Source organism: Rhinolophus hipposideros (genome assembly GCF_964194185.1).
Source record: "Rhinolophus hipposideros genome assembly, chromosome: 25".
Taxonomy (NCBI): Eukaryota; Metazoa; Chordata; class Mammalia; order Chiroptera; family Rhinolophidae; genus Rhinolophus; species Rhinolophus hipposideros.
The window spans coordinates 27390674-27412107 of NC_138071.1; the positions used below are offsets into that span (position 1 = coordinate 27390674).

The window sequence follows — 21434 nt, forward strand, 5'->3', positions numbered from 1 at the left end:
ATTCCAAAGACAGGCTCACAGAGGTAATACTACATACAGCAGGGAGTATTATAAGTCTGCAAAATGGCAACATTTTCAGGAAGAATGTTAAATACACATTTCCCAGAAATTGCCTCTAACATTTCAGATCTGTTCCCAGGAAACCTGCTATGAAAGCTTTGAGTAACAAACGATCATCATTTAGGTAACTGCCAACCGAGGACTTTGCTAATAGGATATTTAGAACTTTAAAAAGCGGTGGCACCAGATTCTTTTCTCTTTCAACGTTTATAACGTTTATAAAAACCACGTTATAACAGTCACTGAATATCAAACGTTGTGAACTGGATCAGTTATAAAACGGAGGGGCTCTTAGCCTTGAAAAGCTCACAGAGATAGATGGGCGAAGAATCACTTAAAAAACAATTGTGAGCAGGTCTTCTCTAGAGGAAGTTGGGAGAAGACACCTTTTTTTTTTTTTTAAATAAGTCTTTGTCCAATTTTTTTTAAGTCTTTAAACTACTTGACTTTTTAACTGAGTGGCCTCCTGAAGCTATACTTATGTTTAATTATGGTAAAAATGAAACCCCGGCAGTGCTTTGTTTTCTTCTGGCCTCCCACCTCCCGGTTTTCAATTGCCTTGTGGCACTGTCACCAACAGTCAACAGTCCTGGCTCATCCTTGCTGTCCTGAATTGCCTCCTGACCCGACCAGTGTCACAGGGGTGTCATAGGGACCGAGGGTTGAAGACAGGACCCCAGGTTGTTAGGCCAAAGATGGAAGACTGGACATTAGCTACTCCGTGTTCAGCCAAAGGGCTCAGGGAGGAGTCGACGTTTCATAAGCAAATGAGTAAAAATGGGAACAGGACTCAAACCTTTTAAGGAATTCTAACACCGGAGGTGGGAATCGGCTGTGTCGCAGGTGAGGCAGTTGCATAGTTGGTTTTAAAGCTGCGTCTTCTCCAGGCTCCCGAAAGGTCAGCACCGTGATAGTTACAGCGTATGTGTGTCCGTTGTTTGTATGGATGATATTCTCATCCTTTTCTTCTTTTTCTAAACAGTCGCTTTGTGTGCGATTTGATCTTGATATTTTTCTGCTGTTAATTTTTATATGAAGTTAGTTTTTCTGGAGTTTTATAAGAAGAGTTGGTTCTAACAGCTTTTTTTTTTTGTTCTTTTACATAGGCGATCCTTCTGTTGTTTTCATGTAGCAGTTTGCTTAATGACATGTACTGGCTTGGTGCAGTTATCTGGACGTTCTGTGTTCTTCTGTGATTCCTGTTTTCCTCAATCTTGTTTTTATTCCAGGCAGTTTCTCCTTAATGGAGGGCGCTATCCGGAAAGGGAGACTTGGTGGGCCAGTTTCAAGAATTCATAAAGTTGGACTGATCCAGTCCTTTGAGGTTTTACTGCAGGACCCTCATGTTTGTTCTCGCTTTAAATGGGGACATCTCCCCTAGTTTTAGCCACTGTCCACAAACTGGCCTGCCGGGTTCTACCTAAAGTTGGATGCTTGTCACTTCCCTGCATTCTCCCTCACAGGTGCTAAGACCGGGCTAAGTCACACAGCTAGTGCGTGGGGAAGCCAACATTTGGACCTGGTTCTAATTTCAGAGCCCTTCTTGTTTTCCCCACTACATTTTGTTTAAAAACTGCTCTTGCTATAACAGTTACCAGCTTTAAAACCTGCTTTGCTTTCCCATTTCCCAAACCCACGTAAAGGCCTCCAGCCCTTGAGACTCCTCCCTGGCTGCCCAGCCTCGTTACCTCTGCTCCCTAAAGCACACCTGTTGTTCTGGCCTGAAAACCCATTTCCCTGATCTTTACCTCTTCTTCAAAGTCCAAATCAAGTTTCCCTCTAACCAGTTACTAGTATCTTAGTCATTTTTGGGTTTTTAGTCATGACTGGGGGGAGTGGCGATGCATTAACTTGTGCTTTCCTCTACTCCTCTATACTCGTTTCCTGAGGCTGTTATAAGAAAGTACCGCTGAGTGGCTTAACACAGAAATGTATTATCTCATGGTTGTGAAGCCTAGAAATCCAAAATCAACATGTCAGCAGGGCTGTGCTCCCTCTGAAACCTCTAGGGGAATCCTTCCTCTCCTTCCCAGCCTCTGGTGCTTTGCCGGCAGTCTTTGGCACGCTTTGGCTTGTAGACACATAACCCCAATCCTCCATCTTCATGTAACCTTCTCCCTGCATGCCTTTACACACACACACACACACACACACACACACACACACACACACACACGGCAGTGCCTGCCTGCCTGTCAAAGGAGAATAGGGATTTAGGTGCTTTCAGAGCTGAGACTAGAAGTGGTTATTATTAGTCGGGTCTTGAAGTTCAGATCGCACTGTTTATCACCTAAGTGTTGGGAAGGGCCATTGAGAGGAGGGGAGAAATGGCAACACGGAGAAAGCAGGTGTATTAAGGTCGGAAGGTGTCCAAGATGGAGAGACAGGAAATGGTAAAGGAGGAAAGGCAATCTGATTTCCAGATTCTGGTCCTCCCTAAGCAGTTTGGATTTTTTGTTCTTTACGTAATGGGTAGCTACGGAATGTTGTGGAGCAGGGGAGGAGCATGCCAAGCATCAATGAGGAATATCAATCTGGTGGTAACAGACAGTATGTACGGAAGGAGTAGATTGCAGGCCGGGGACCAGGTTAAGAGACAACATCAGAATTCCAGAGGTGCAGCAGAGAGAAGAATAGCCGTGTGAAATGAAAGGCAGGAACAAAGGGAAACCTTTACCCCCCAAAAAAGAAAAAGGAGTTGTTGGGGAAGAGGGATGTGTGAAGTGCATATCCCAATATTCGAGCATGGACAGAGGAAGGCGCATGGCCGGAGTACGGGACTCCGAAGCCCTTCCGACATCCCTGAGGCCCTGTCACCGGCCGCACGTCTTGATCAACGCAAAAGAAAACCCTGCGCTCACCAGCTGATGAGGTGCCCACGGCACTCCAGGCTGAAATCAAATTATGGTTGCCATAGTTTTCTGTTCTAGAAAGTGGTTTCCGTGATCCTGACATCTTTGGTGCTACTGTACTGGGACCGAAAGTACATCCTGTTGTTCTAAGTAGCTGAGACAATTCACAGAGTCTCGTTTGGTTTTGTCAACCTCCCCAGGCATGAAAGCAGAAGCAGGTTTTCTCTGTGCTTTGAAAAACAGAAGGACGTTTATAAAAACCACGTTTTTATAGAATCTAAAGTTTCCTGGTCCAGCAGCTGTTATCTCCGTGTGTATGTTTGCTGTAGAGCCTGCTACCGTCAATAAAATAGAACGGAGTGCTGTGTAATCCCAGCTAGTAGTGGCTCAGGAGAGATGCGTTATAGTGAAATCTAGGCTTGATGGGGCAGGAAGTAAGCATATGGGGGCTGAGAGGGAGGGTGGGGGGGACAGAGCAAGTGAGCTATGAGGATAAAAGGCTGGGCGTGTTTGAGGATGAGGTTTCAGAGGTGCTGCAGTGTTTGGTTCTGTGAATGGGTGGAGCTGAGAAGGTGAAGGAACCGGGGGCCTCGGCAACATGCAGAAATCCAACGGGAATTGTATTCGTTCAAGAAAAAAATATGCCGGCCTTGATTTCTGTCCCCCACCCCCGCCAAAGGAAAGAAAGCCAACACTCATTGCCAGGACTTGAGGGGCCAAGAACCCAGAGAAAGGGGTCCGTAGGGAGGTGAGCCCAACACGCTGGTCTGCCATCCAGGCTTCACAGCTCCTGTAAACCCTAATGACCCTGCTGTAAGAGGCCCAGAAACCAAGGAGAGCAGCTGCAAGGAGGCACAGCAAAGCTGCCAGCAGTCTCCCAGAACTGGAGGGACAAAAGGTAGAGTTGTGTGCTGGCCAGGCAGGAAGGGCCAGGAAGCACCTCAGCTTACTTGGAGGAAGAGCCAACTGGAAATAGACCAACCCTCCAAACGTTCGAAATGCAATTTGAGGTGGGAATGAGAGTCGGAATGGAGGAGTCAGATGTTAACAGAAGGAAATAGTTAACAGAAACAGGGGTCCCAATAATCCCCTAATTGTCCTAAGAAGACCAGTGAGAATTTGCTCCCCAGCTGAAACTTCCTGAGGCCCTGCCAACTCTTAATTTTAAGCCGGGAGCAAATTTTCACTCGTTTTATTTGATCGTGGAGCTTGCAATATAAAAACATTTCACTGGATAAGATTTCCTCAGGTGAATCAAGGCTTTTCCAAGAGGTGGATTTGTTAAATGTTGAACAATAAAGTATTTGTAGAAATTAGAGGTGAAAGTGACAAACGTGTTTGTGTTGGCAAAGGGGAGTCTTCAGTCACAGTGCCACTCCCCAGTCCCTTCAGGTGACTCTGTCCATTTGGTTTTCTTCCATGGCAATCTTAGACTTCCCTTGATCAAGAACTTGGCCTAACTTATTTTTTCCCCATTTTTCTCTTTCCTTCTACCTCTCTGCAATTGCCTAACAAATTCTCAGGTAGTAATGGCTACTGAGAAAGAGAGGTCAATACTTACAGGGTTGCAAGGATTAGAGACACTCCATAAAACCCCATCAGAAACCCTAGAGTCCACATTTTACAAAGAGAGACCTGAGACTCAGAGATAGTGTGACTTGCTCTTAGAAATGGACAGATGGGAGGCAACAGTCAAACCTACCTGTGGGCTTTCGAAGCCCGTGTGGCTTTTGCCGTGTAACTGGCGGCCTCGTCACCAAGCTGGGATGGCACGTACTGGCACATTCATCAGCAGCACCCTGGGCACTCAGAAAGATGGGAGGAATTCACAACGTTCTGCTGGATTCATTTTGCTGGCTTGTCATTCATGCATTGCTTTGCCCAGCAGCTCTGTAGAGAGAACTGCTCTGTGTTAGGAGCTGGGCCTTCAGAGAGGAAGGAACTCACAGAGGTCACGGTCTAGGAGGCAGGTGGACAGAAGGCCAAACGTCACCCTGCAAAGTGACAAGGAGGCAGGGACTTCTGCAACAGACCCATTGCCAAGCATGTTAGGGTGCCAGGGCGAAGCACTGAAAACAACCCCAATGCTGACTAAGAGGGTAGCTCATTGTCACCGCCAGATACTAGACCGTTCGTCAGTCAGCCATTTACAATAATGTTTCTGGAGGTGTGGATAAGAATGTCCACAAGACGATGATGCCCCATGAAGAAGGCGCCTGCGAAACTGAATCTGAGGTCTGACAGCAGTGATGTGTTTTATAAACCAAATTCCGCCAGAGGTTATCTGATGTGCAGACTGTCTCTCCACCTTCCCGCGCCTGCTCTGTGCCCTGGAGGCTGACCTGTGGGGGCCCTTTGACCACTGGTTTCTGGTTGGCTTCCAAGAGTGGAAAGCAATTGGATGGAGGGAGGAGAGAGGAGTCATGACTGCGTTCCCCTAACACTCTGCCTGCCAGATGGCCTCTGCCTGGCTGGATCCCCACAACCACAGCTCAGTTCCTGCAGGTTCCGGAAACTGCTGCCCTGCACCTCTTCAGGCCTAGGGAATAAAGGTGGGTACCTTGCAGTTATCATCTCCAAGGTTCCTCACCATCCCCGTTTCCGGCCCACACCCTAAGTCGTGGGTACCAACTGGTTTGTGGGATTGTGGGTCATGCTTGGTGTTGTTCTCATGTGTTTTGCTCGTTTTCTATCATTGTCATCTTTGGGGGCGTCTGAGAACCATCATGATGCCTCATTTTCTCTGAGAACCATGTCTAATCACAAGGATGGACCTAACACCCATGTTTGTACCGAGCGACTCAAATGAGTGGGCTGGAGTGGAGAACAAAGACCAGCTGGGCTGACCAGATGCGTTTTCCAGAATGCTGTCCTGGGGGCAAAGAAATGGGGATTAAAGAGAGAAGTAGGACAGGAGACAGCCCTGGACCGTAAAGTCCTTGCAGACCTCATTTCTATCCCTGTCCGAAGACCTGGCATCAGGCTGCCTTTGAGATACCTCCTGACACGCGCAGCCGGATAGCCTTGTAATTAACCCCCTGCTTAGCATAAGTCAACTTGAATTCGTTTCTGTGGCTTGACACCAGATAAGTCCTGAATATTTTAATCATGAATTAACGTTCACAATTAGAAAATAACTACAGAAGACATATTTTCACTTTTAAATAATTCAAGTCACTCAGGACTTGAATTAAAATAAATAAATATTTATTGAAGTAAATTTATTGAAGTAAAAATACAGAGTCTCATGTACCCTTTACCGGCTCCCACGGAATGGAAGAAGTCTGGTTGCTCACTGGAAACCCATGTGAAGACGCAAAGTGGAGAGGAGGGAGAAGAGGCCCAGTACCCCAGCATCCCAGCTCAGCCCAGTCTTCCCGCTGTCCTCCAGGGCCCCATCCTGACGCTCCAGGGCAGGCCAGCCCCTGACGGCTGCAGCCTCAGTGGACATGTGCAGCAGAATACCCAAGTCTAGCCAACCCACAGAGTTATGCAGCTAACTGAATGGCTGTTGTTTTAAGCCACTGAGAGCTGGGATGATTTGTAAATAGCAGTAGACACTTTAAACATTGTTAAGTGTGTGTGTGTGGGGGGGTGCTCTATTAAAAGTGCTTAGCAAGGCACTCAGCACGGGCTAAGAGCTTCAAATATGGAGTGACTCTTACTTGGCTTTGTCAAAACTCCTGGTGGCTTGACAGCTCCTTTGAGACTAATCTCTTGAACACATGCTTCTGACAAAAAGATCTTGGGAGCTGTCCGAATCATGGATAGATAGACTGATCTGATCACCAGCACCCTGACCAGATAGGAGTCACTCTCCATTCATTCTCCACCTGATGAGACTAAATTGGCAGCCAGAGAAGTAAAGGTAGAAGAAGGGCTGAACCCACTGCCATGAAAGCGTCTTGTGTTTTGAGATCTGTGTTGCCTTCACTCGTCAGTATGGAGGCTTCCTTGCCTTGGTGTTCTGGTGCTTCGTGTAGGCTCGGAGCCCCTGGGAAGGTGACCCTTCCTGGAGAGAGAGGCAGTTGTGCTCTGAAGGACCCCGGGAAGATGCAGCTGGCTTTGCTTGTGCAGGGGAGTGGGGTGGAGGGTCTCCACCGTTTAACTGGTCCCTTTACCTCACACAGCTGTTCTCCCTCCATGGAGGTTGACTGTTCCATGTCCTGAAGGTCTGGGCAACAGAGAAGGTGACCTGGGACGCCTGACGCAACTCAGCCAGGGCTACTCAAGCAGTGTGACAGGTAAAGCTCATCTTGCCTGAGTCCACTTGGGATGCTAGAACAGAAACCATAGACTGAGTGGCTTCTAAACAACACACAGTTATTTCTCACCACTCTGGGGGCTGCAAGTCCAAGATCAAGGGGCTGGCAGATTTGGTGTCTGATGAGAGCCCCTTTCCTGGTTCTCCCTGAGTCCTCGCATGCAGAATTGTCCCCTGACACACAGGAGTTGGGGTAAATCACAGTGGAGTCCTGTTATTTTATGATCAGTAAGCAGAAACTCCCTTTTGCTGTTGAAAACCATTTTCATCCGTAAGGCTTCACTTTCCTGACTTATCAGGACAGAGACTTGTTGCACTGGGGGTGCAGGGACGAGCTGTCTTATTTTCCATGAGCTCCTGAGAAATGAGCAGTGGCGCCCTAATAAGTGAGTAAGTAAGTAAAGTCTGTTGACTGACCATGTCACTGAGCAAACTGAGGTTTCCTCGCAATTTGCATATTTTTCCGTGAAGACAAAGTGAAAGCAGCAACAAGAAACCTGAATTATGTCTGCATCACTGAAATTGCACACTATGGCATTTCCAGCATTCACCCATTTCCCTTGGCACCTGATTTTAAAAAGTGGGAAAAAAAAAAGAGTCGCAGAGTCATGAAAAGCTGCACAGTTTAAATCTTTGAGGGGCTGCGTCTGCGGTAAATTGCAGCCATAAGACAGTCATGCTTATCACCAGTTAGACTGTTTCTGCTTACGGTGACAGGAAGAGCTATTTCCGTATTTCTTGGTGTTCCGTGGATACACAACAGGCGTTGCTGGTTTTCTGTGCTGTTCCAGGGGAATAGACGCCGAGCACCTGGCCCCAGGTTCCAGAGGACACTGTTCGTGCCCCCACGTTTGCCTGCACTCTAATCCGTGTTCCTCTTGCTGCCATGTGTTCTTTACTCTGCAAACAATTCATCAGGTGGCATTTTTTTTAACACTGTTCAGTTTATCACCACATCCTGGAATGTGTCTTCTTTACCATCAGTGGTCGTTCTGCAGATTTCAGAACCAGTGGAAAGCGCCCTGCCGTTGATAGAGGGCGGACAGGAGCCGCCTGCAAAGCTTCCCAAAGTGCTGTTTGTCTTTACGAGTCTATGTGTTTATGCACCTGGGGCTGAATTGTTGTAGAGCTCCCTCTTGTGGACCATCTATGAAATAAATCACACCAATTGTTTTTAATAGAATCTTACAGATTATAAGGAATTGATTCCTGTGAGTCCTGTGAGTTGAACAGGACCTTTAATTGTTCTTAATTTTGAAATATTACAATATAAAAAGTAAATAGAGAATAACATAATAATAAGCGCAGGGTCACACACCAGCTTTATCAACTCTTAACATTTTGCCCCATATTTACTTCAGCTCTTTGAAAAATAATAAAACAGTCGAGGGACGCTATGTGCTCTCCCTTTCTGCACACGCTCCCTCCCCAAGGTAACCATTATGCTGCATTTGTGTTTGTTATTTCCATACCTATTTCTGTACTGCTCTAAGGAGATGTGTGTCACTACGACACAAACTATCGTTTTGCATTTTTTAAAACTTTATGAAGCTGTTAGTGACACTGGATGTCTTCCTTTGCGATCTGCTTTCCTCCCTCAATATTATACTGTTGAGGTTTATCCTTGTGGCTCCGATTCATTCGTTTTTCTCTTCTGTATTCTGTTGACTGGGCGAACACCTCAGTATACTTCCCACGTCTCTTATCCTGGGCTATTTAGGTGGTTTTGAATTTTCCTCACAACAAGGCTGTACGGAACATTCTTCTACGGACTCGCCTCCTTGTATATTAGATTTGGTGTCTCTGACATTGCTGGTCTGCCAACTCGCTCACAAAAGGACTGCACTCCTTTACATCCCACTGTCACCCCGAGCTCTGTGTACTCCTCTGTCTTCTGCCTTCCCAGTGGGCAGGCAGGTGGAAGCACCCTGCCACACACCTTGGCTTGAATTCTTGCTTAATAAAGACAACAAAACCTTCTGAGGACGCTGCCCTGGCGTTTACAGGGATCAGAGAGGCGCAGGAGTCTGCCTGAGGCCACGGAGACAAGAAGCAGTGCACTGACCTTGACACAGGCTTACCTGTCTGACCCCGAGCTGTGCTGGAGACATCCTACATGACCCGTACCACGGGACACACAGGGATGGAAGACACCCCCTCCCCAAGAGCCGATTACCCAGGCTGCTGAGGGCCGAGAGGGAGAAGAAGAAGAAAGGATAAGCCATGTCACGTGTTAAGTTATACAAGTCATTGTACGACAAAAGAGCATAGTTAACACTAATGCATAAATAAGGAAAAAGGATGAAAGGAACAGGAAGTGGGAAGAGAGTAAGAAAAATGGAAATTCAAGACGTCTGGAGACCTAAGAAAAAAAGACTTCACCATTAGCAGAACGGCATTGGGACACTTTAGTTTTCGGGTCACATAGTAGTTTTCCTTTCAGTTCTTGGGATTCGGTGCTCATGTGATGACCCCAGGAGCCTAAGCCTGCTTCATGCTCCATGTGGAATAGCTGACCCGAATAGCGTGCAGTGGATAAAAGGGTGCAGAAGAGCACAGAAATGAGACAAGGCTGCGTGTGCCTCTGACTGGAGACAGAAGAGCAACAGGAATGAGTGGCGGGCAGAAGAAAAGAGGAGGAAAAGGGAAACGTATTCTACAGCTGCCCTCTGCTCAGCCCCCAGAGGAGGTACGATTTGCTCCGGTGCTGCCTGCAGCACTGTGTACATTTGACCGAATCCTCTGGGCATCTGGTTCTGCACATGTTCTAATAAAACATCCCCCCTTTTATTTTTCAGTAAGAGAAGGAGTTAAGTCATCCAAAAACCAACAGAGCCTGACATCTAATACGGGACACCTGCTTGTCTTAAAGGAGAAAAATGCTACCGTGTTTCCCTGAAAATAAGAGCTAGCTGGCCAGTCAGCTCTAATGCATCTTTTGGAGCAAAATTTAATAAAAGATCCGGTCTTATGTTACATTGTGTTACGTTATATAAGACCGGGTCTTATATTAAATTTTGCTCCAAAAGACACATTAGAGCTGATGGTCGGCTAGGTCTTATTTTTGGGAAAATATGGTAGGGTGATTGTTTGCTTCTGTTTTTACTAAGACAAAACTATGTAGGCTATCTATTAGAGTTGTGAATGTTTACTTAAAGAGATGACATCCAAGACAGAGCAGTCAAAGCAAACCAGAAGTGACAGTAACGTGGCACAGGAAGTTGACAGGAAGCAAAAATTGTGGGTATGAAAGTGAAACCACTTTTTTAAAAGCACGTCAAAACATAGAGGATGAGGGGGGAAGTTTTCTTAGCATGAGTCAAAGGATATAAATCACCTTATGTGCTTCCCCCCTCCCCAATTTTTTAAATGATAAAATATATATAACATAAAATATATCATCTTAACCATTTTTAAGTACACAGTTCAGGGGGTATAAAGTACGTTCATAATGTTGGGCAACCATCACTTCCATCCATCTCCAGAACTCTCGTTTGTCATCTTGTAACTCCCCATTCTCCCCTCCCACTGCCCCAGCCCCTGGCAATCACCATTCTCCTTTCTTTCTCTATGATTTTGACTATTCTAAATATCTCATGTAAGTGGCATCATATAGAATTTGCCTTTTTGTGACTGGCTTACTTTACTTAGACTAATGTCCTCCGGATTCATCCATGTTGTAGGATGTGTCAGAATGCCCTTGCTTTTTTAGGGCTAAATAGTAATTCCATTGTGTGTAGACACCACATGTTGCTTACTTACTCGTCCATTGATGGGCCCGTGGGTTACTTCCACCTTTTAGCAACTGGGAATATGCTTCCTGAAAAGATTATTATTTGGCATGCAATCAAACTACCAACATCAAAAGTCTCCAAATCGATGATTTCTCATTAAATCATTATTATTGTGAGTAACTAAGCTTGAGTCTAATAAAACACCGGTTTAGAATAGAAGCATTCCGCATATTGTTGGTCAGATGAGATGGTCCTCCTTAGATATTAGCCAAGGGGAGGTTCTCCGTCCTCACCAACCGCACACCCCCAGCCCAGGGCCCACTATAACTCCCCACATTTTAAGACAGCAAGTCATTAATTTCTAATGGGAACTTCTCAAATGAAAACCCTGCTAGTGAGTTTCCTAAGATAACCACCCACTTCCATGGGGAAAATCTCACTACATGGTTATTGGGGGGAAACGACCACTTGAGATGATCAGATCTGAAGTGATCTAAATGGATGGTTTGGGTGGTTCGGAACCAGAGTGAATGGGGGACTGGATTCTTCTGAGGGGTTTTTAAGATAAGGAAGAGCATAGGTCGGCAAGATTAACCAATAACACATGAAGGAACTTAGAAATCAGGGTGGTATATGGGGAAGGTCTTCCCATAGGTCTTTCTCTCTGGAGCAAAGAATGACAGAATGGAGTCTGTGGATAAATGAGTCCAATTGGGCTGGTTGGAGGGAGCCAGACAGGCCTGAGACTAAGGTCACTTCATTCATTTTTAATTCATTTTTCCCCTCCTCCCTCTTTTTGTTTCCTTTCCCCCCAAAAAAAGATAGTCACATTTTGGCGTTACTCACCAATTCCTTTGTTGTGTCTTAAATGTTATGATTATTGGGGAATTAATTTAGTGAATGTCCGCTAGCACCCAGCATGTCAGGTATCATGAAACACAGAGGTGGCCGAGAGTGGGGCCTGCCCCCCAGGACCTGACCACCTCCCAAATGCTCGGTATGGCTTGCAGTAATTGGCACATGTATACTCATATTTGTGTTGCCTGTTTTCTTTTAATTTGCGTTCCCTGTTTCTGCATCTCTGCCCCTCATTTTAAGCATTTGCTTTTTTCCCCTCAGGAGACCCAGGACCAGAAAGAACATGGTTTTCCTGGCTCTCAGTTTGAAGTTTTCACAAATCTTTTGTGCCTTCCCCATCCTTTTTTTTCTTTTCCTTCTCAACCTGAGAATAAAGCCTAAGGCTGCTTTGTTCCTCTTTGTAGTTGTTTAATTGGAATTGACTAGGATGAACTGCGCCTACTAATTTGAGAGAAAGCACGGACTGTTTCAGCCTCCTAATTTCCTTTGGGCCACAGGAAAAGTTCCAGGAAGTTTCCACGGAATTGACCTGCATGGGTTCACGTGCACCTTACTCGCTCCACTTTCCCTGCTGCCCACAGGTTTTATCTTCCTCCTTCTCACGTCCTCCCTTCAGCTCCTGCCAGCTACCTGCCTTGTGTTGTGACTTTGTTTTATACCTTTGCTTTGTTTTGTGACAGTATCCTCTCCCCTTATGAATAGATTCTGGCAGCTGTGCCCCTTGACTCTTGGTCTACTGTTCTGTCCTTTACACCAGGCTGTAGCTTTTGATCTTGCATCTTCCCCTAATTTCTCACATGAATGACTTTATCTCCCTGGTAACCCGCAACCAACTGCTGGGCAGCACCCTGGTGAATGTTTGTGAATTCGCCCAGATTGAGAAGCTCTAGACCGTTCTTGGCCTCTCTCAGGAACAAGCACCCCCCGCCCCACCTCAAGGTAACCACCCTGCTGATTACTATCGCTCTAGATTAATTTGGGCTCTTCTTGAGCTTTGTAGACATAGAACTAGAACCCCCTGTGTCTGGCTTCCATTGCTCCATATTATGTCTGTGAGATTCTTCCAGGTTGTTGCATGTGGCTGTCGTTCTGTCACCGTGTTGCTGTTTTGCATTCCATTATACAAATGACCACAATTCATCCCTTCTACTGTTGATGACCTGTGGGTTGTTTCCAGAGGAGGGCTATTATGAATAAAAGCTTTCTTTTTAATATTAATATTTTAAAAGGACAAAGAAAGCCCTTCCCTTCCAACCTTTCCAAAGGAGACTCAGAGTTATGTGGGAGACCATTATTGCCCATCTTATCTGCCCCAGCAGTGGCATCAAAGGCCCCGCCCCACCCCTAGGCCCGCCCTTAGGCCCCGCCCCTTGCCTCTCACACACTTGGAAGTAATGTCTGGTCCCTGGCAAAACACTGAGCCAGCCTCCTCAAGGGGGGGGTGAGAGGGTTGACTCTGCTCAAACATGTTAAGAAAGAGGAAATTTCACAAGCATTTGGCTGAACTCATCTGCTAATGTCTAACTGTTGAGTAATATATTAAAGAGCAAAAAATTAAAAGACAGCCAAATAACCCTTGGGCTCATCATTAAGCCAGTTGCGGTGTGCTGAAAGCCTGCTCTTTTTAAGTTGATTTCAAGGCGCTAACATGAGGCCTAGCCTAGGGAAGGCTAGGATTTTGACTCACCCAATACGAGGCTTTTCCTGTGTCTCCGCTGGGGCCTGAGGATTCCCCAAGACTTTCTCCAAGGACTCTCTGAACTTTGGAAGTCCCAAATTCCACCTGCTGATTGGAGCATCCAGGCAGGGACCTCTGCGGCTGGGCCACCCTGTGTGATGTCACCGGGCTTTGTGAGGCAGCCTGATGATGTGTTTTGAGCACTGCCATGGGGGCAGGGCAGCCCAGCACAGTCAAGTGTTTTCTCAGAATCCAGACACCGTAAAGTCAGCCACTCCGAACAAAAATTCCATCTTTGAGATCATTCAGTGTGCACTCCTGCCTAATTCTGCCTGTGACTCGGCTGGGAAAATACACTGATTACCAAGCAGCCAGTGCAACTGTCTGAGTGGTAGGTGGGTGAGCTCAGTGTGCTGGGAGTAGGAACAACGATGCGGGAGGCTTCTTCCTTCTGGACTCAGTGGAAACTGCACATCAAATCACTGAATCTTGAATGAGGATTAATCCAAATCTCTGGGGATTAGGATGGAAAGATCCGGTTGTTTTTAAGGGTTCTGGCTGCTAGGCTGGGTTATGTATGCCATGTGTGGAGGCGGACTGAGCATCATAATGGCTTTGGTTCTTGAAAATCAGGGCCAGTTTTCGTTATATACCCCTCTGTGCGTCTTAAGATTTATACCAAGTGAACTTATTAGTTACTCCAAAAACATTAAGTAGAAACAAGCCCTTCGTGGTATCAGAAAGTCATAGATCTTGTATGGAGATGGTTTTTTAAGATTGTCCTATGAAACCGAGGGGTTACAAATACTGACAATTTACAGAACAATTACTTGTGGTGGTATCTACAGTACGGTCACGTTTTCCACCCTCTGAAGACTCACATGGTTAACCAAGCTCCGTGACTATATCCAGAGTTAGTTTAGGGTTTTAGTTTCTCAGTGGGTGCGTATATATGCACATATGCCCATGCAGCTCAGTAATTATTAGCAGCATTCTTTTCCTTATAGGATTTTTTAAAATTAACGCTTGGGTGTTGTTGTTTTTTAATTCATTGAGACATTCATTGGCGATACATACAAATCATCATTGAAATAATGCTTTATGAATTCTGTATTTTTCTAGCCTGTGACTTCAGCATATTTTAGGGAAGAAAATCATTGAACATGATTTCCTCCTGAGGAGACAGTTGAAAAGCCAATCACAAAGCTCCTAGGTCTGTCGTTTGGTAGGAGAGATTTTCTGTGTTTTGTGGGGGAGTGGGGCTGGATATGGGGGCAGGTGGTAGATGATGTGCCTATTCCAGAGAACTGGAGAACTCTGGTTTAGAAAAATGTCATATAAGAAAACATATATTGATAAAATAAGAAAATTAGGGGGTATATTTTTAATAAGTGTTCACATCTAAGGTGAATTTCCCCCACATTTTCTTAATATAGTAGAATCCCTGTAGAGAATATGGGTTTATTTTTCAGTAATAATACTGTTAGATGAATTCCTGTGTGTATTCTGTATATTAAGTTTGGTTGCCTCCCCTCACCCATATTCTCTTTTAACTAGTTTCTAATTACTTTTGGTTTTTGGAGAAAGTTAAAACAGAAGCGTCTCAAAATTTAGACACTTAACAGGAAGATGTGGTGGTCATTTAAGTGAAAACGGCTACATTCTGTTTTCATCTGCCCGTTTCCCTCAGTTCGAAGGGGGTCACCCTGAGGGAGTGTATTTGTTGTCTTGCAAAGCAGAGGCATCTCCATCGTCCTTAAGCAGAGGAGGAGAGCTGGCCCCTGACAGGGACGAGGGGGCCATTTCGTAGGCCCGGAGGGTTCCTGTGTACCTAGGGTTTTGGACTTGTCCCCACCCAGACTTCCCATCTTGAATCCCAGGATGGAAGACTGGCCGGGGTTGAGACGTCAGCCTTGCCCCCTTGTCCCCAAGCACTGGGCAGGACTCTCAGTCTTCTCTGTCCTTTGGTTATAGGACAAGTCCCTTCATATGCTGCTCAGGAGCCCCCCTGCCTGATATCTTGCCTTAAATTAGTGACTAATCACCCTCAGCCTTTCATCGCCTTTCTCAAATGCTTTCATTGCATCCAGCAACAGCCATCTGATTCCATGATATTTATAATTACTACTCTCTGCCCCCTTCTCTCACATGTGCCAACCAGAACATTCCTTTCCACCAGTATTCCATCCCAGGTCACCACCAGTGATGCTTTAACTAGTACACTGCTACAGCCTGCCAGGGGCTTTCAGAACCCCGCCTTTCCACCAGCATTGGGGTCCTAGGGCCGGCCAGCTGAGCAGTGACGCCACCCCCAACTTTCACTTTAGAGTCTCATTCCCAGCACCACCTCCTGTTGGCTTGCAGATGGCCACCTTTTCACTGTGTCCTCACACCGCCTGTCCTCTGTGCCTGCTCCCCTGCAATCTCTTCACATCTTCTAGAAGGACACCAGTCAGACTGAATTAGGGCCCACCCATCTAACCTTGTTTAAACTGTCACGTCTTTAAAGACGATCTCCAAATACAGTCACACTGAGAGTGAGTACTTCAACGTATGATATTTGGGGGACACAATTCAGTCTATAACAGCATTCCACTATAATTGCAAAGTGACACACTAACCAGGTGTCTCTGGGTGTTTGTCTGACCTGGGCTGCAGGTACGCTGTCTTCAAGGTGACACATGGGATTCACTGTTCTGCTGGCCACTCCCATATTTCAGTATCTGGAGATCTTCTCCTCATGGACTAATTCTCCATCTCCTGTCTCAGAACAACCTCGCTGCCAGGATCCTATGTGTGAGGCAGAAAGAGGGCTGTGTGACACAAACGTTCCACAACTGAGGGGCCCCCTTGATGTCAACCCAAGTTTTCTTCTGCAGAGGCTAAGCTTCTACAGCTCCATTTCTCCAGAGGAGCATTTGCCCGGCTCCTGTCTGGACTTTTCTATGCAGGGAGGGGTGAAGAGAGCATAGAAACACGTGGCCTTTCCCAAAGCCCCCGCATGAGTCCCCTGACGTGCCTGCACCTCCCAGCCCTGAGCTGTTCTCTGAGGTCTGCTCCCCCCGTTTGTTTCTCCAAGTCCTCTCAGAGCACACTTGGAGATGTGACTTCTGCTCTTCCTGTCCTTCCAAATCGTTATCATACATCCAACAGCTTCTGTCTTCCAAACGTGTGCTGAAATCACATACATTGATGTTCCCTCTGCCACTTTTTTTCCCATGCGGGCTTTTAGCTTTAGTTTTATTCATGGTTGAATCGGGAGGGAGAAGAGAGAGACCCATGTATTCCATCTATCATCTTGAAAGGAAGCCTCTCAAGGCTTTCTTCTTCTTTTTTGATAAATTATGAAATATTTTCAACATAAGGGAACTATAGAGAAAAATAGGAACACTGTGTACACGTCATCAAACTTTATCAAAACTCATCATTTTGCCACATTCGCTTCACAGCTTTTTAAAAAATAAGCATTAGGAACTGTGTAGGCGCTCTTTATTCTTCTCCCCAACCCCCTCCTCTCCTGGAAGGAATCATTATCGGAAATCTGCGTACACAGGTTTTTTTCCAGCATTTGCTGCATACGGTGTATCCATAAACAATTGCACTGCTTTTGCATGTTTTCCAAATGTATATAGGTAGCATCATGTACCCTGTTTGTTTTTTTTGTGCAACATTGGGTTTTTTTAGATGTTACAATATTAATACCTGTAGGTCCAGTTGGTTCATTTCCACTCTTGAATGAATAGCCTGGTTTTATGGGTTCTCCTGTTGAGGGAAATTTAAGTTATATCTGGTTTCTGTTACAAATATTACATCAATAAACATTCTTGTACATGGCTCATAAGAATCTCTTCAGGGTATGTGTATAAGTTCAGCTTAACTAGATAGCGCCAGAATGGTTGTACCATTTCACAATCCCACCAGTGATGAAGCACCATTTTCAGTGCCCACTTTCTTTCCAGCTTGTGATAGTGTATGTTTTTATATATATTTAATTTTGATTGGTGATAAATAAGATATTTTAATAGAGACCTGTACTCTCTCCAAGATGGATTGAGCATACATGAGGAATGAGTAAACCTTCTTTCACATTATTTTCTTTAGCTACATGCTCAGGAGTATGGGCCAGTGACTTTAAATGACAGTGTGTATGTTTTATACGCATGTTACGTATTTCGATGTTAGGTAATCTTATGAATATCAGTTTTAATAGTTTTTGATAACAGAAAAAAAAACTTGCTTTATCTTATCAAAGTATACGATAAGCACTGATATCAAAGTGATTCTGTTTTTAAAACTGAAAATTGTCAAAAAGATATGCATCTGTATGTTCATTGCCGTATTATTTGCACTAGCCAAGATGTGGAGGTGGTCTAAGTGTCCATCAATCGATGAATGGATAAAGAAGTGCTCCATACATGCAATGGAATATGACAAGAAATGGCAAGAATGAAATCTTGCCATTTGCAACAACATAGATGGAACAACTAGAGGGTATTATGCTGAGTGAAATAAGTCAGACAGACAAAGACCAATACCATATGATCTCACTTATATGTGGAATCTAAAAAACAAAATAAACGGACAAACAAAACAGAAATAAACCCAGAAATAGAACATTTTGATGGTTGCCAGATGGGAGAGGGGTTGGGTGAACGGGGCGAAGGGATTAAGAGGTACAAATTGGTAGTTACAAAATAGTCATTGGGATGTCAAGTATAGCATAGGGAATATAGTGAATAATATTAGAATCACCATGTAAGGAATTAGATGGATAATAGATGTAGTGAGGTAATCACTTCATACATTATATAAATGTCTAATTACTATATTGTACATCTGAAACTAATATAATATTGTATGTTAACTGTAATTGAAAAATTAAAATTATGTTTAAAAATCCCTGAAAATTAAATTTGAAGCCATGTAGATAATCTACAAGCCACTGATGTATCTAACAGAATGTCTCTTCAACCCTTCTGATATAGGAAATTGAAAAATGGACCCTCAAAAATGCTAGGTTTACAATGAGAAATGTCGTAATTCAAGGTTTCTTCTGTGGATCCTTGACGTTTGGGATCTGCACCGCTCTGTTATTTCTATGTTTTCACTATAATCATGTGAGCAAATGGCAGGAGCAAACCCGGGAGGTTACCTCAGTTCTGTTCCTTGATGAAAAACTGCAACAGCCCATTAGCCATGGCTCAAGGAAAACACCGAGATCACATGTGAGAGTTCAAAGCCCTAACGAAGATGAAACTAAAACACGGAAGCCACTTTTAAAATTAAGTAAGTATTTTGATTTTCTTCGTTAGCCATTGTAAGGACGGACATACAAGGAAAGTAGGACATAAATTGCATATTTGGAAGGGTCAGAGCAATTCAATTTGTAAATTATGGAGTATTTTACATACTACATACAGAAAATAATAAAATAGGCCTGTTGTATTCACCACCTAAAGTTAACAATTTTTAAATACAGTTTGCTGTATTTGTTTCAGATTGCTTTCTGTTTTTCACAGAAATAAGTTTTAATAGGTACAGTTAAAAACATCACTTCTTTATCAAAGAGGTGGTAGTAAGCCAAAACTTATGACTCTAACTACCTTTTCTTACAGATAATGATTTTAATTATACAGACCCAGAAGCTGTTCAAGAATTTTTGAAATATGGATTTAATGTTGGTATCAGTAAAAGGTTGGGTAACGAGAGGCATGTGCCAGATACCAGGGATAAAATGTATGTTCTTAGTTTTTTTGTATTGAGATATAATGGGCATATAACATTATATTAGTTTGAGTGTACAAGATAATGCTTTGATATTAGTATATATTGTAAAATAATCACCATAATAAATCTAGTTAATATCCACCACCTCACATAGTGACAAAAAAAATTTTTTTCTTGTGATGAGAACTCTACTCTCCTAGCAACTTTCAAATATACATAACAGTATTATTAACTAGTCACCATGCTGTACATTCCATCACCATGACTTTTTTGTCTTATAACTGGACCCCCTTTCACCCATTTCACCCACCTCCTGCCTATGACAACCACCAATCTGTTCTGTGTATCTATAAGCTTGGTTTTTCTGGGGTGGGGGGGAGTTGTTTTTGTTTTTGTTTAGATTCCACATGTAAATAAAATCATACATATTTGTCTTTTTCTATCTGATTTATTGCGCTTAGTACAATGCCTTCAAGGTTCAGTTTTATTCTTTTGCATGTGGCTGTCCAGTTTTCCCAACACCTTTTATAGAAGAGACGGTCCTTTCCCCACTGTATGTTCTTGGCTCCTTTACGGTAAATTAATTAACCATATAGGCATGGGTTTATTTCTGGGCTCTCTCTTCTGTTTCATTGATCCACGTATCTGTTTTTATGCCAATACTATATTGTTTTGATGACTACAGCTTTGTAACATAGTTTGAAACCAGTTCCCAAAACCTCTCAGGCGTTTAAATGAATCATTTTTCCCCCTCTTATTGATGCCTGCAGGTGTCGTAAAAAACATTATCCAGCCAGACTACCAACTGCCAGCATTATCATTTGTTTCCACAATGAAGAATTTAATGCCTTGTTTCGAACAATGTCCAGTGTCATGATGCTCACGCCACACGATATCCTTAAAGAAATTATTTTGGTTGATGACATGAGCGAATTTGGTAAGATGGAACACGAACCATCTGTCTAATGTCCTTAGAAGGCAGTGCTCTCTCTCATGGTGCGTGAGTTATTTTATACAAAGACCAGTTGTTGGGGGGCCTGGAGGCAGGCATTGTGCTACACAGGTGGGGCTGTACGACTGGTCCCCATTGCATGGTGCTGGGCTAATGGGGTGGTTAGTGCTTCCACGAGGTAAATGTAGGGGCACCAACCTGGTCTTCAGAGATGATTGATGAACGCTCAGGAAGAAGTGACATCTAAGCCGAGATCTGAAGCGTGAGTTGGAGTTACCTAAGTAGAGAGGGAGAAAAAAGTGTTGCAGTGTTTCACTGCAAAGGCCCAGAGGCAAGAGAAAACATGGTGAGCTTGGAAGAGCTCTGTATTTTGTGTAGTTTCTGTATGATTATAGCTTTGTGGCGGAGGGCGTGGGCAGAAAACCAGATAGGAGAAGGCAACCCCTTGTGAAGGGCTCTGTTTAAGTTTTATCTGGAGAAAATGGGGGGCTATCACAGGCTTAATGCGGGGAAAAGACATGACCCAGTTACAATTCTAATCAGACCAACTGCAGTTAAGTACTTATCTCTGCATGCTGACTGGCTTAGAGAATTGTGGTATTAGCATAAAACCTGATGAACTATGCTTAGCATTTGAAATTAGTGGTATGTTTTACAACTTATTTACAAACCTGAAGCAAGCCAAGAGGACCTCGATTAGTGAAAAGATTTTTGGAGTCTGCAGATCCCTGCAGGTCCATTTCCCATGAGTGCAATCCGACATCGCGTAGGTATTTTACCTGAATGTGTACCTAATCCACCATGAGCCTGACCCATTGAGGGGTGGGAATGGCAAAGAGAAGGAGAAATGGTAGGAAGCACAGAGAGGGGAAGAAACTCTAGATGTGTCAACTCAAGGGTGGAATGTACCTCAAGCTAATGTCAGCTGCATTTAGGAATTTCCCACGGTGGCCAGGCACTATCCTACATGACATTACTTCTATGGGAGCCACCCATGTCAGAGGGGTACAGTGCTGTTTACTTCTAGTCTTGTGCACAAGAGGGAATGTGGAGAGGTGGTCAGATTCTTCATCTGATCAGCAGCAGGGAGAAACACATCTGGCCACACGTAGGGCGAGATGTCCCCTGTACAGCCATGAGCAGGGGTCAGGGTGTGTTCTCCTGCTAGACTATGGAGTTCTACCTTCTGACCCAGAAGGACAGGGGTCGTGCCATGGGGACACAGTCCCAGGATGACCACAGGACACCTCCCCCAACCTTTCAGAACCATACCGTGAGTTCAGAGCTGCCTGGCGAGCTGCTCATACAT

The 21434-nt window shown here is 44.5% G+C and overlaps 1 protein-coding gene across 1 annotated transcript in view; it reads left to right on the forward strand.

Moving 5' to 3' along the window:
* Positions 1 to 18452, forward strand: part of LOC308492749 (uncharacterized protein) — a gene marked incomplete at its 5' end in the record, with an annotated part of 31759 nt that extends 13307 nt beyond the window's left edge. Inside the window, 2 exons of the mRNA XM_081038106.1 lie at positions 7043 to 7156; positions 18432 to 18452. Coding sequence (XP_080894232.1) covers positions 7043 to 7066 — 24 coding nt within the window. The 3' untranslated portion in view covers positions 7067 to 7156; positions 18432 to 18452. The remainder of the gene's footprint in view (positions 1 to 7042; positions 7157 to 18431) is intronic.
* Positions 18453 to 21434: the final 2982 nt, after the last annotated feature.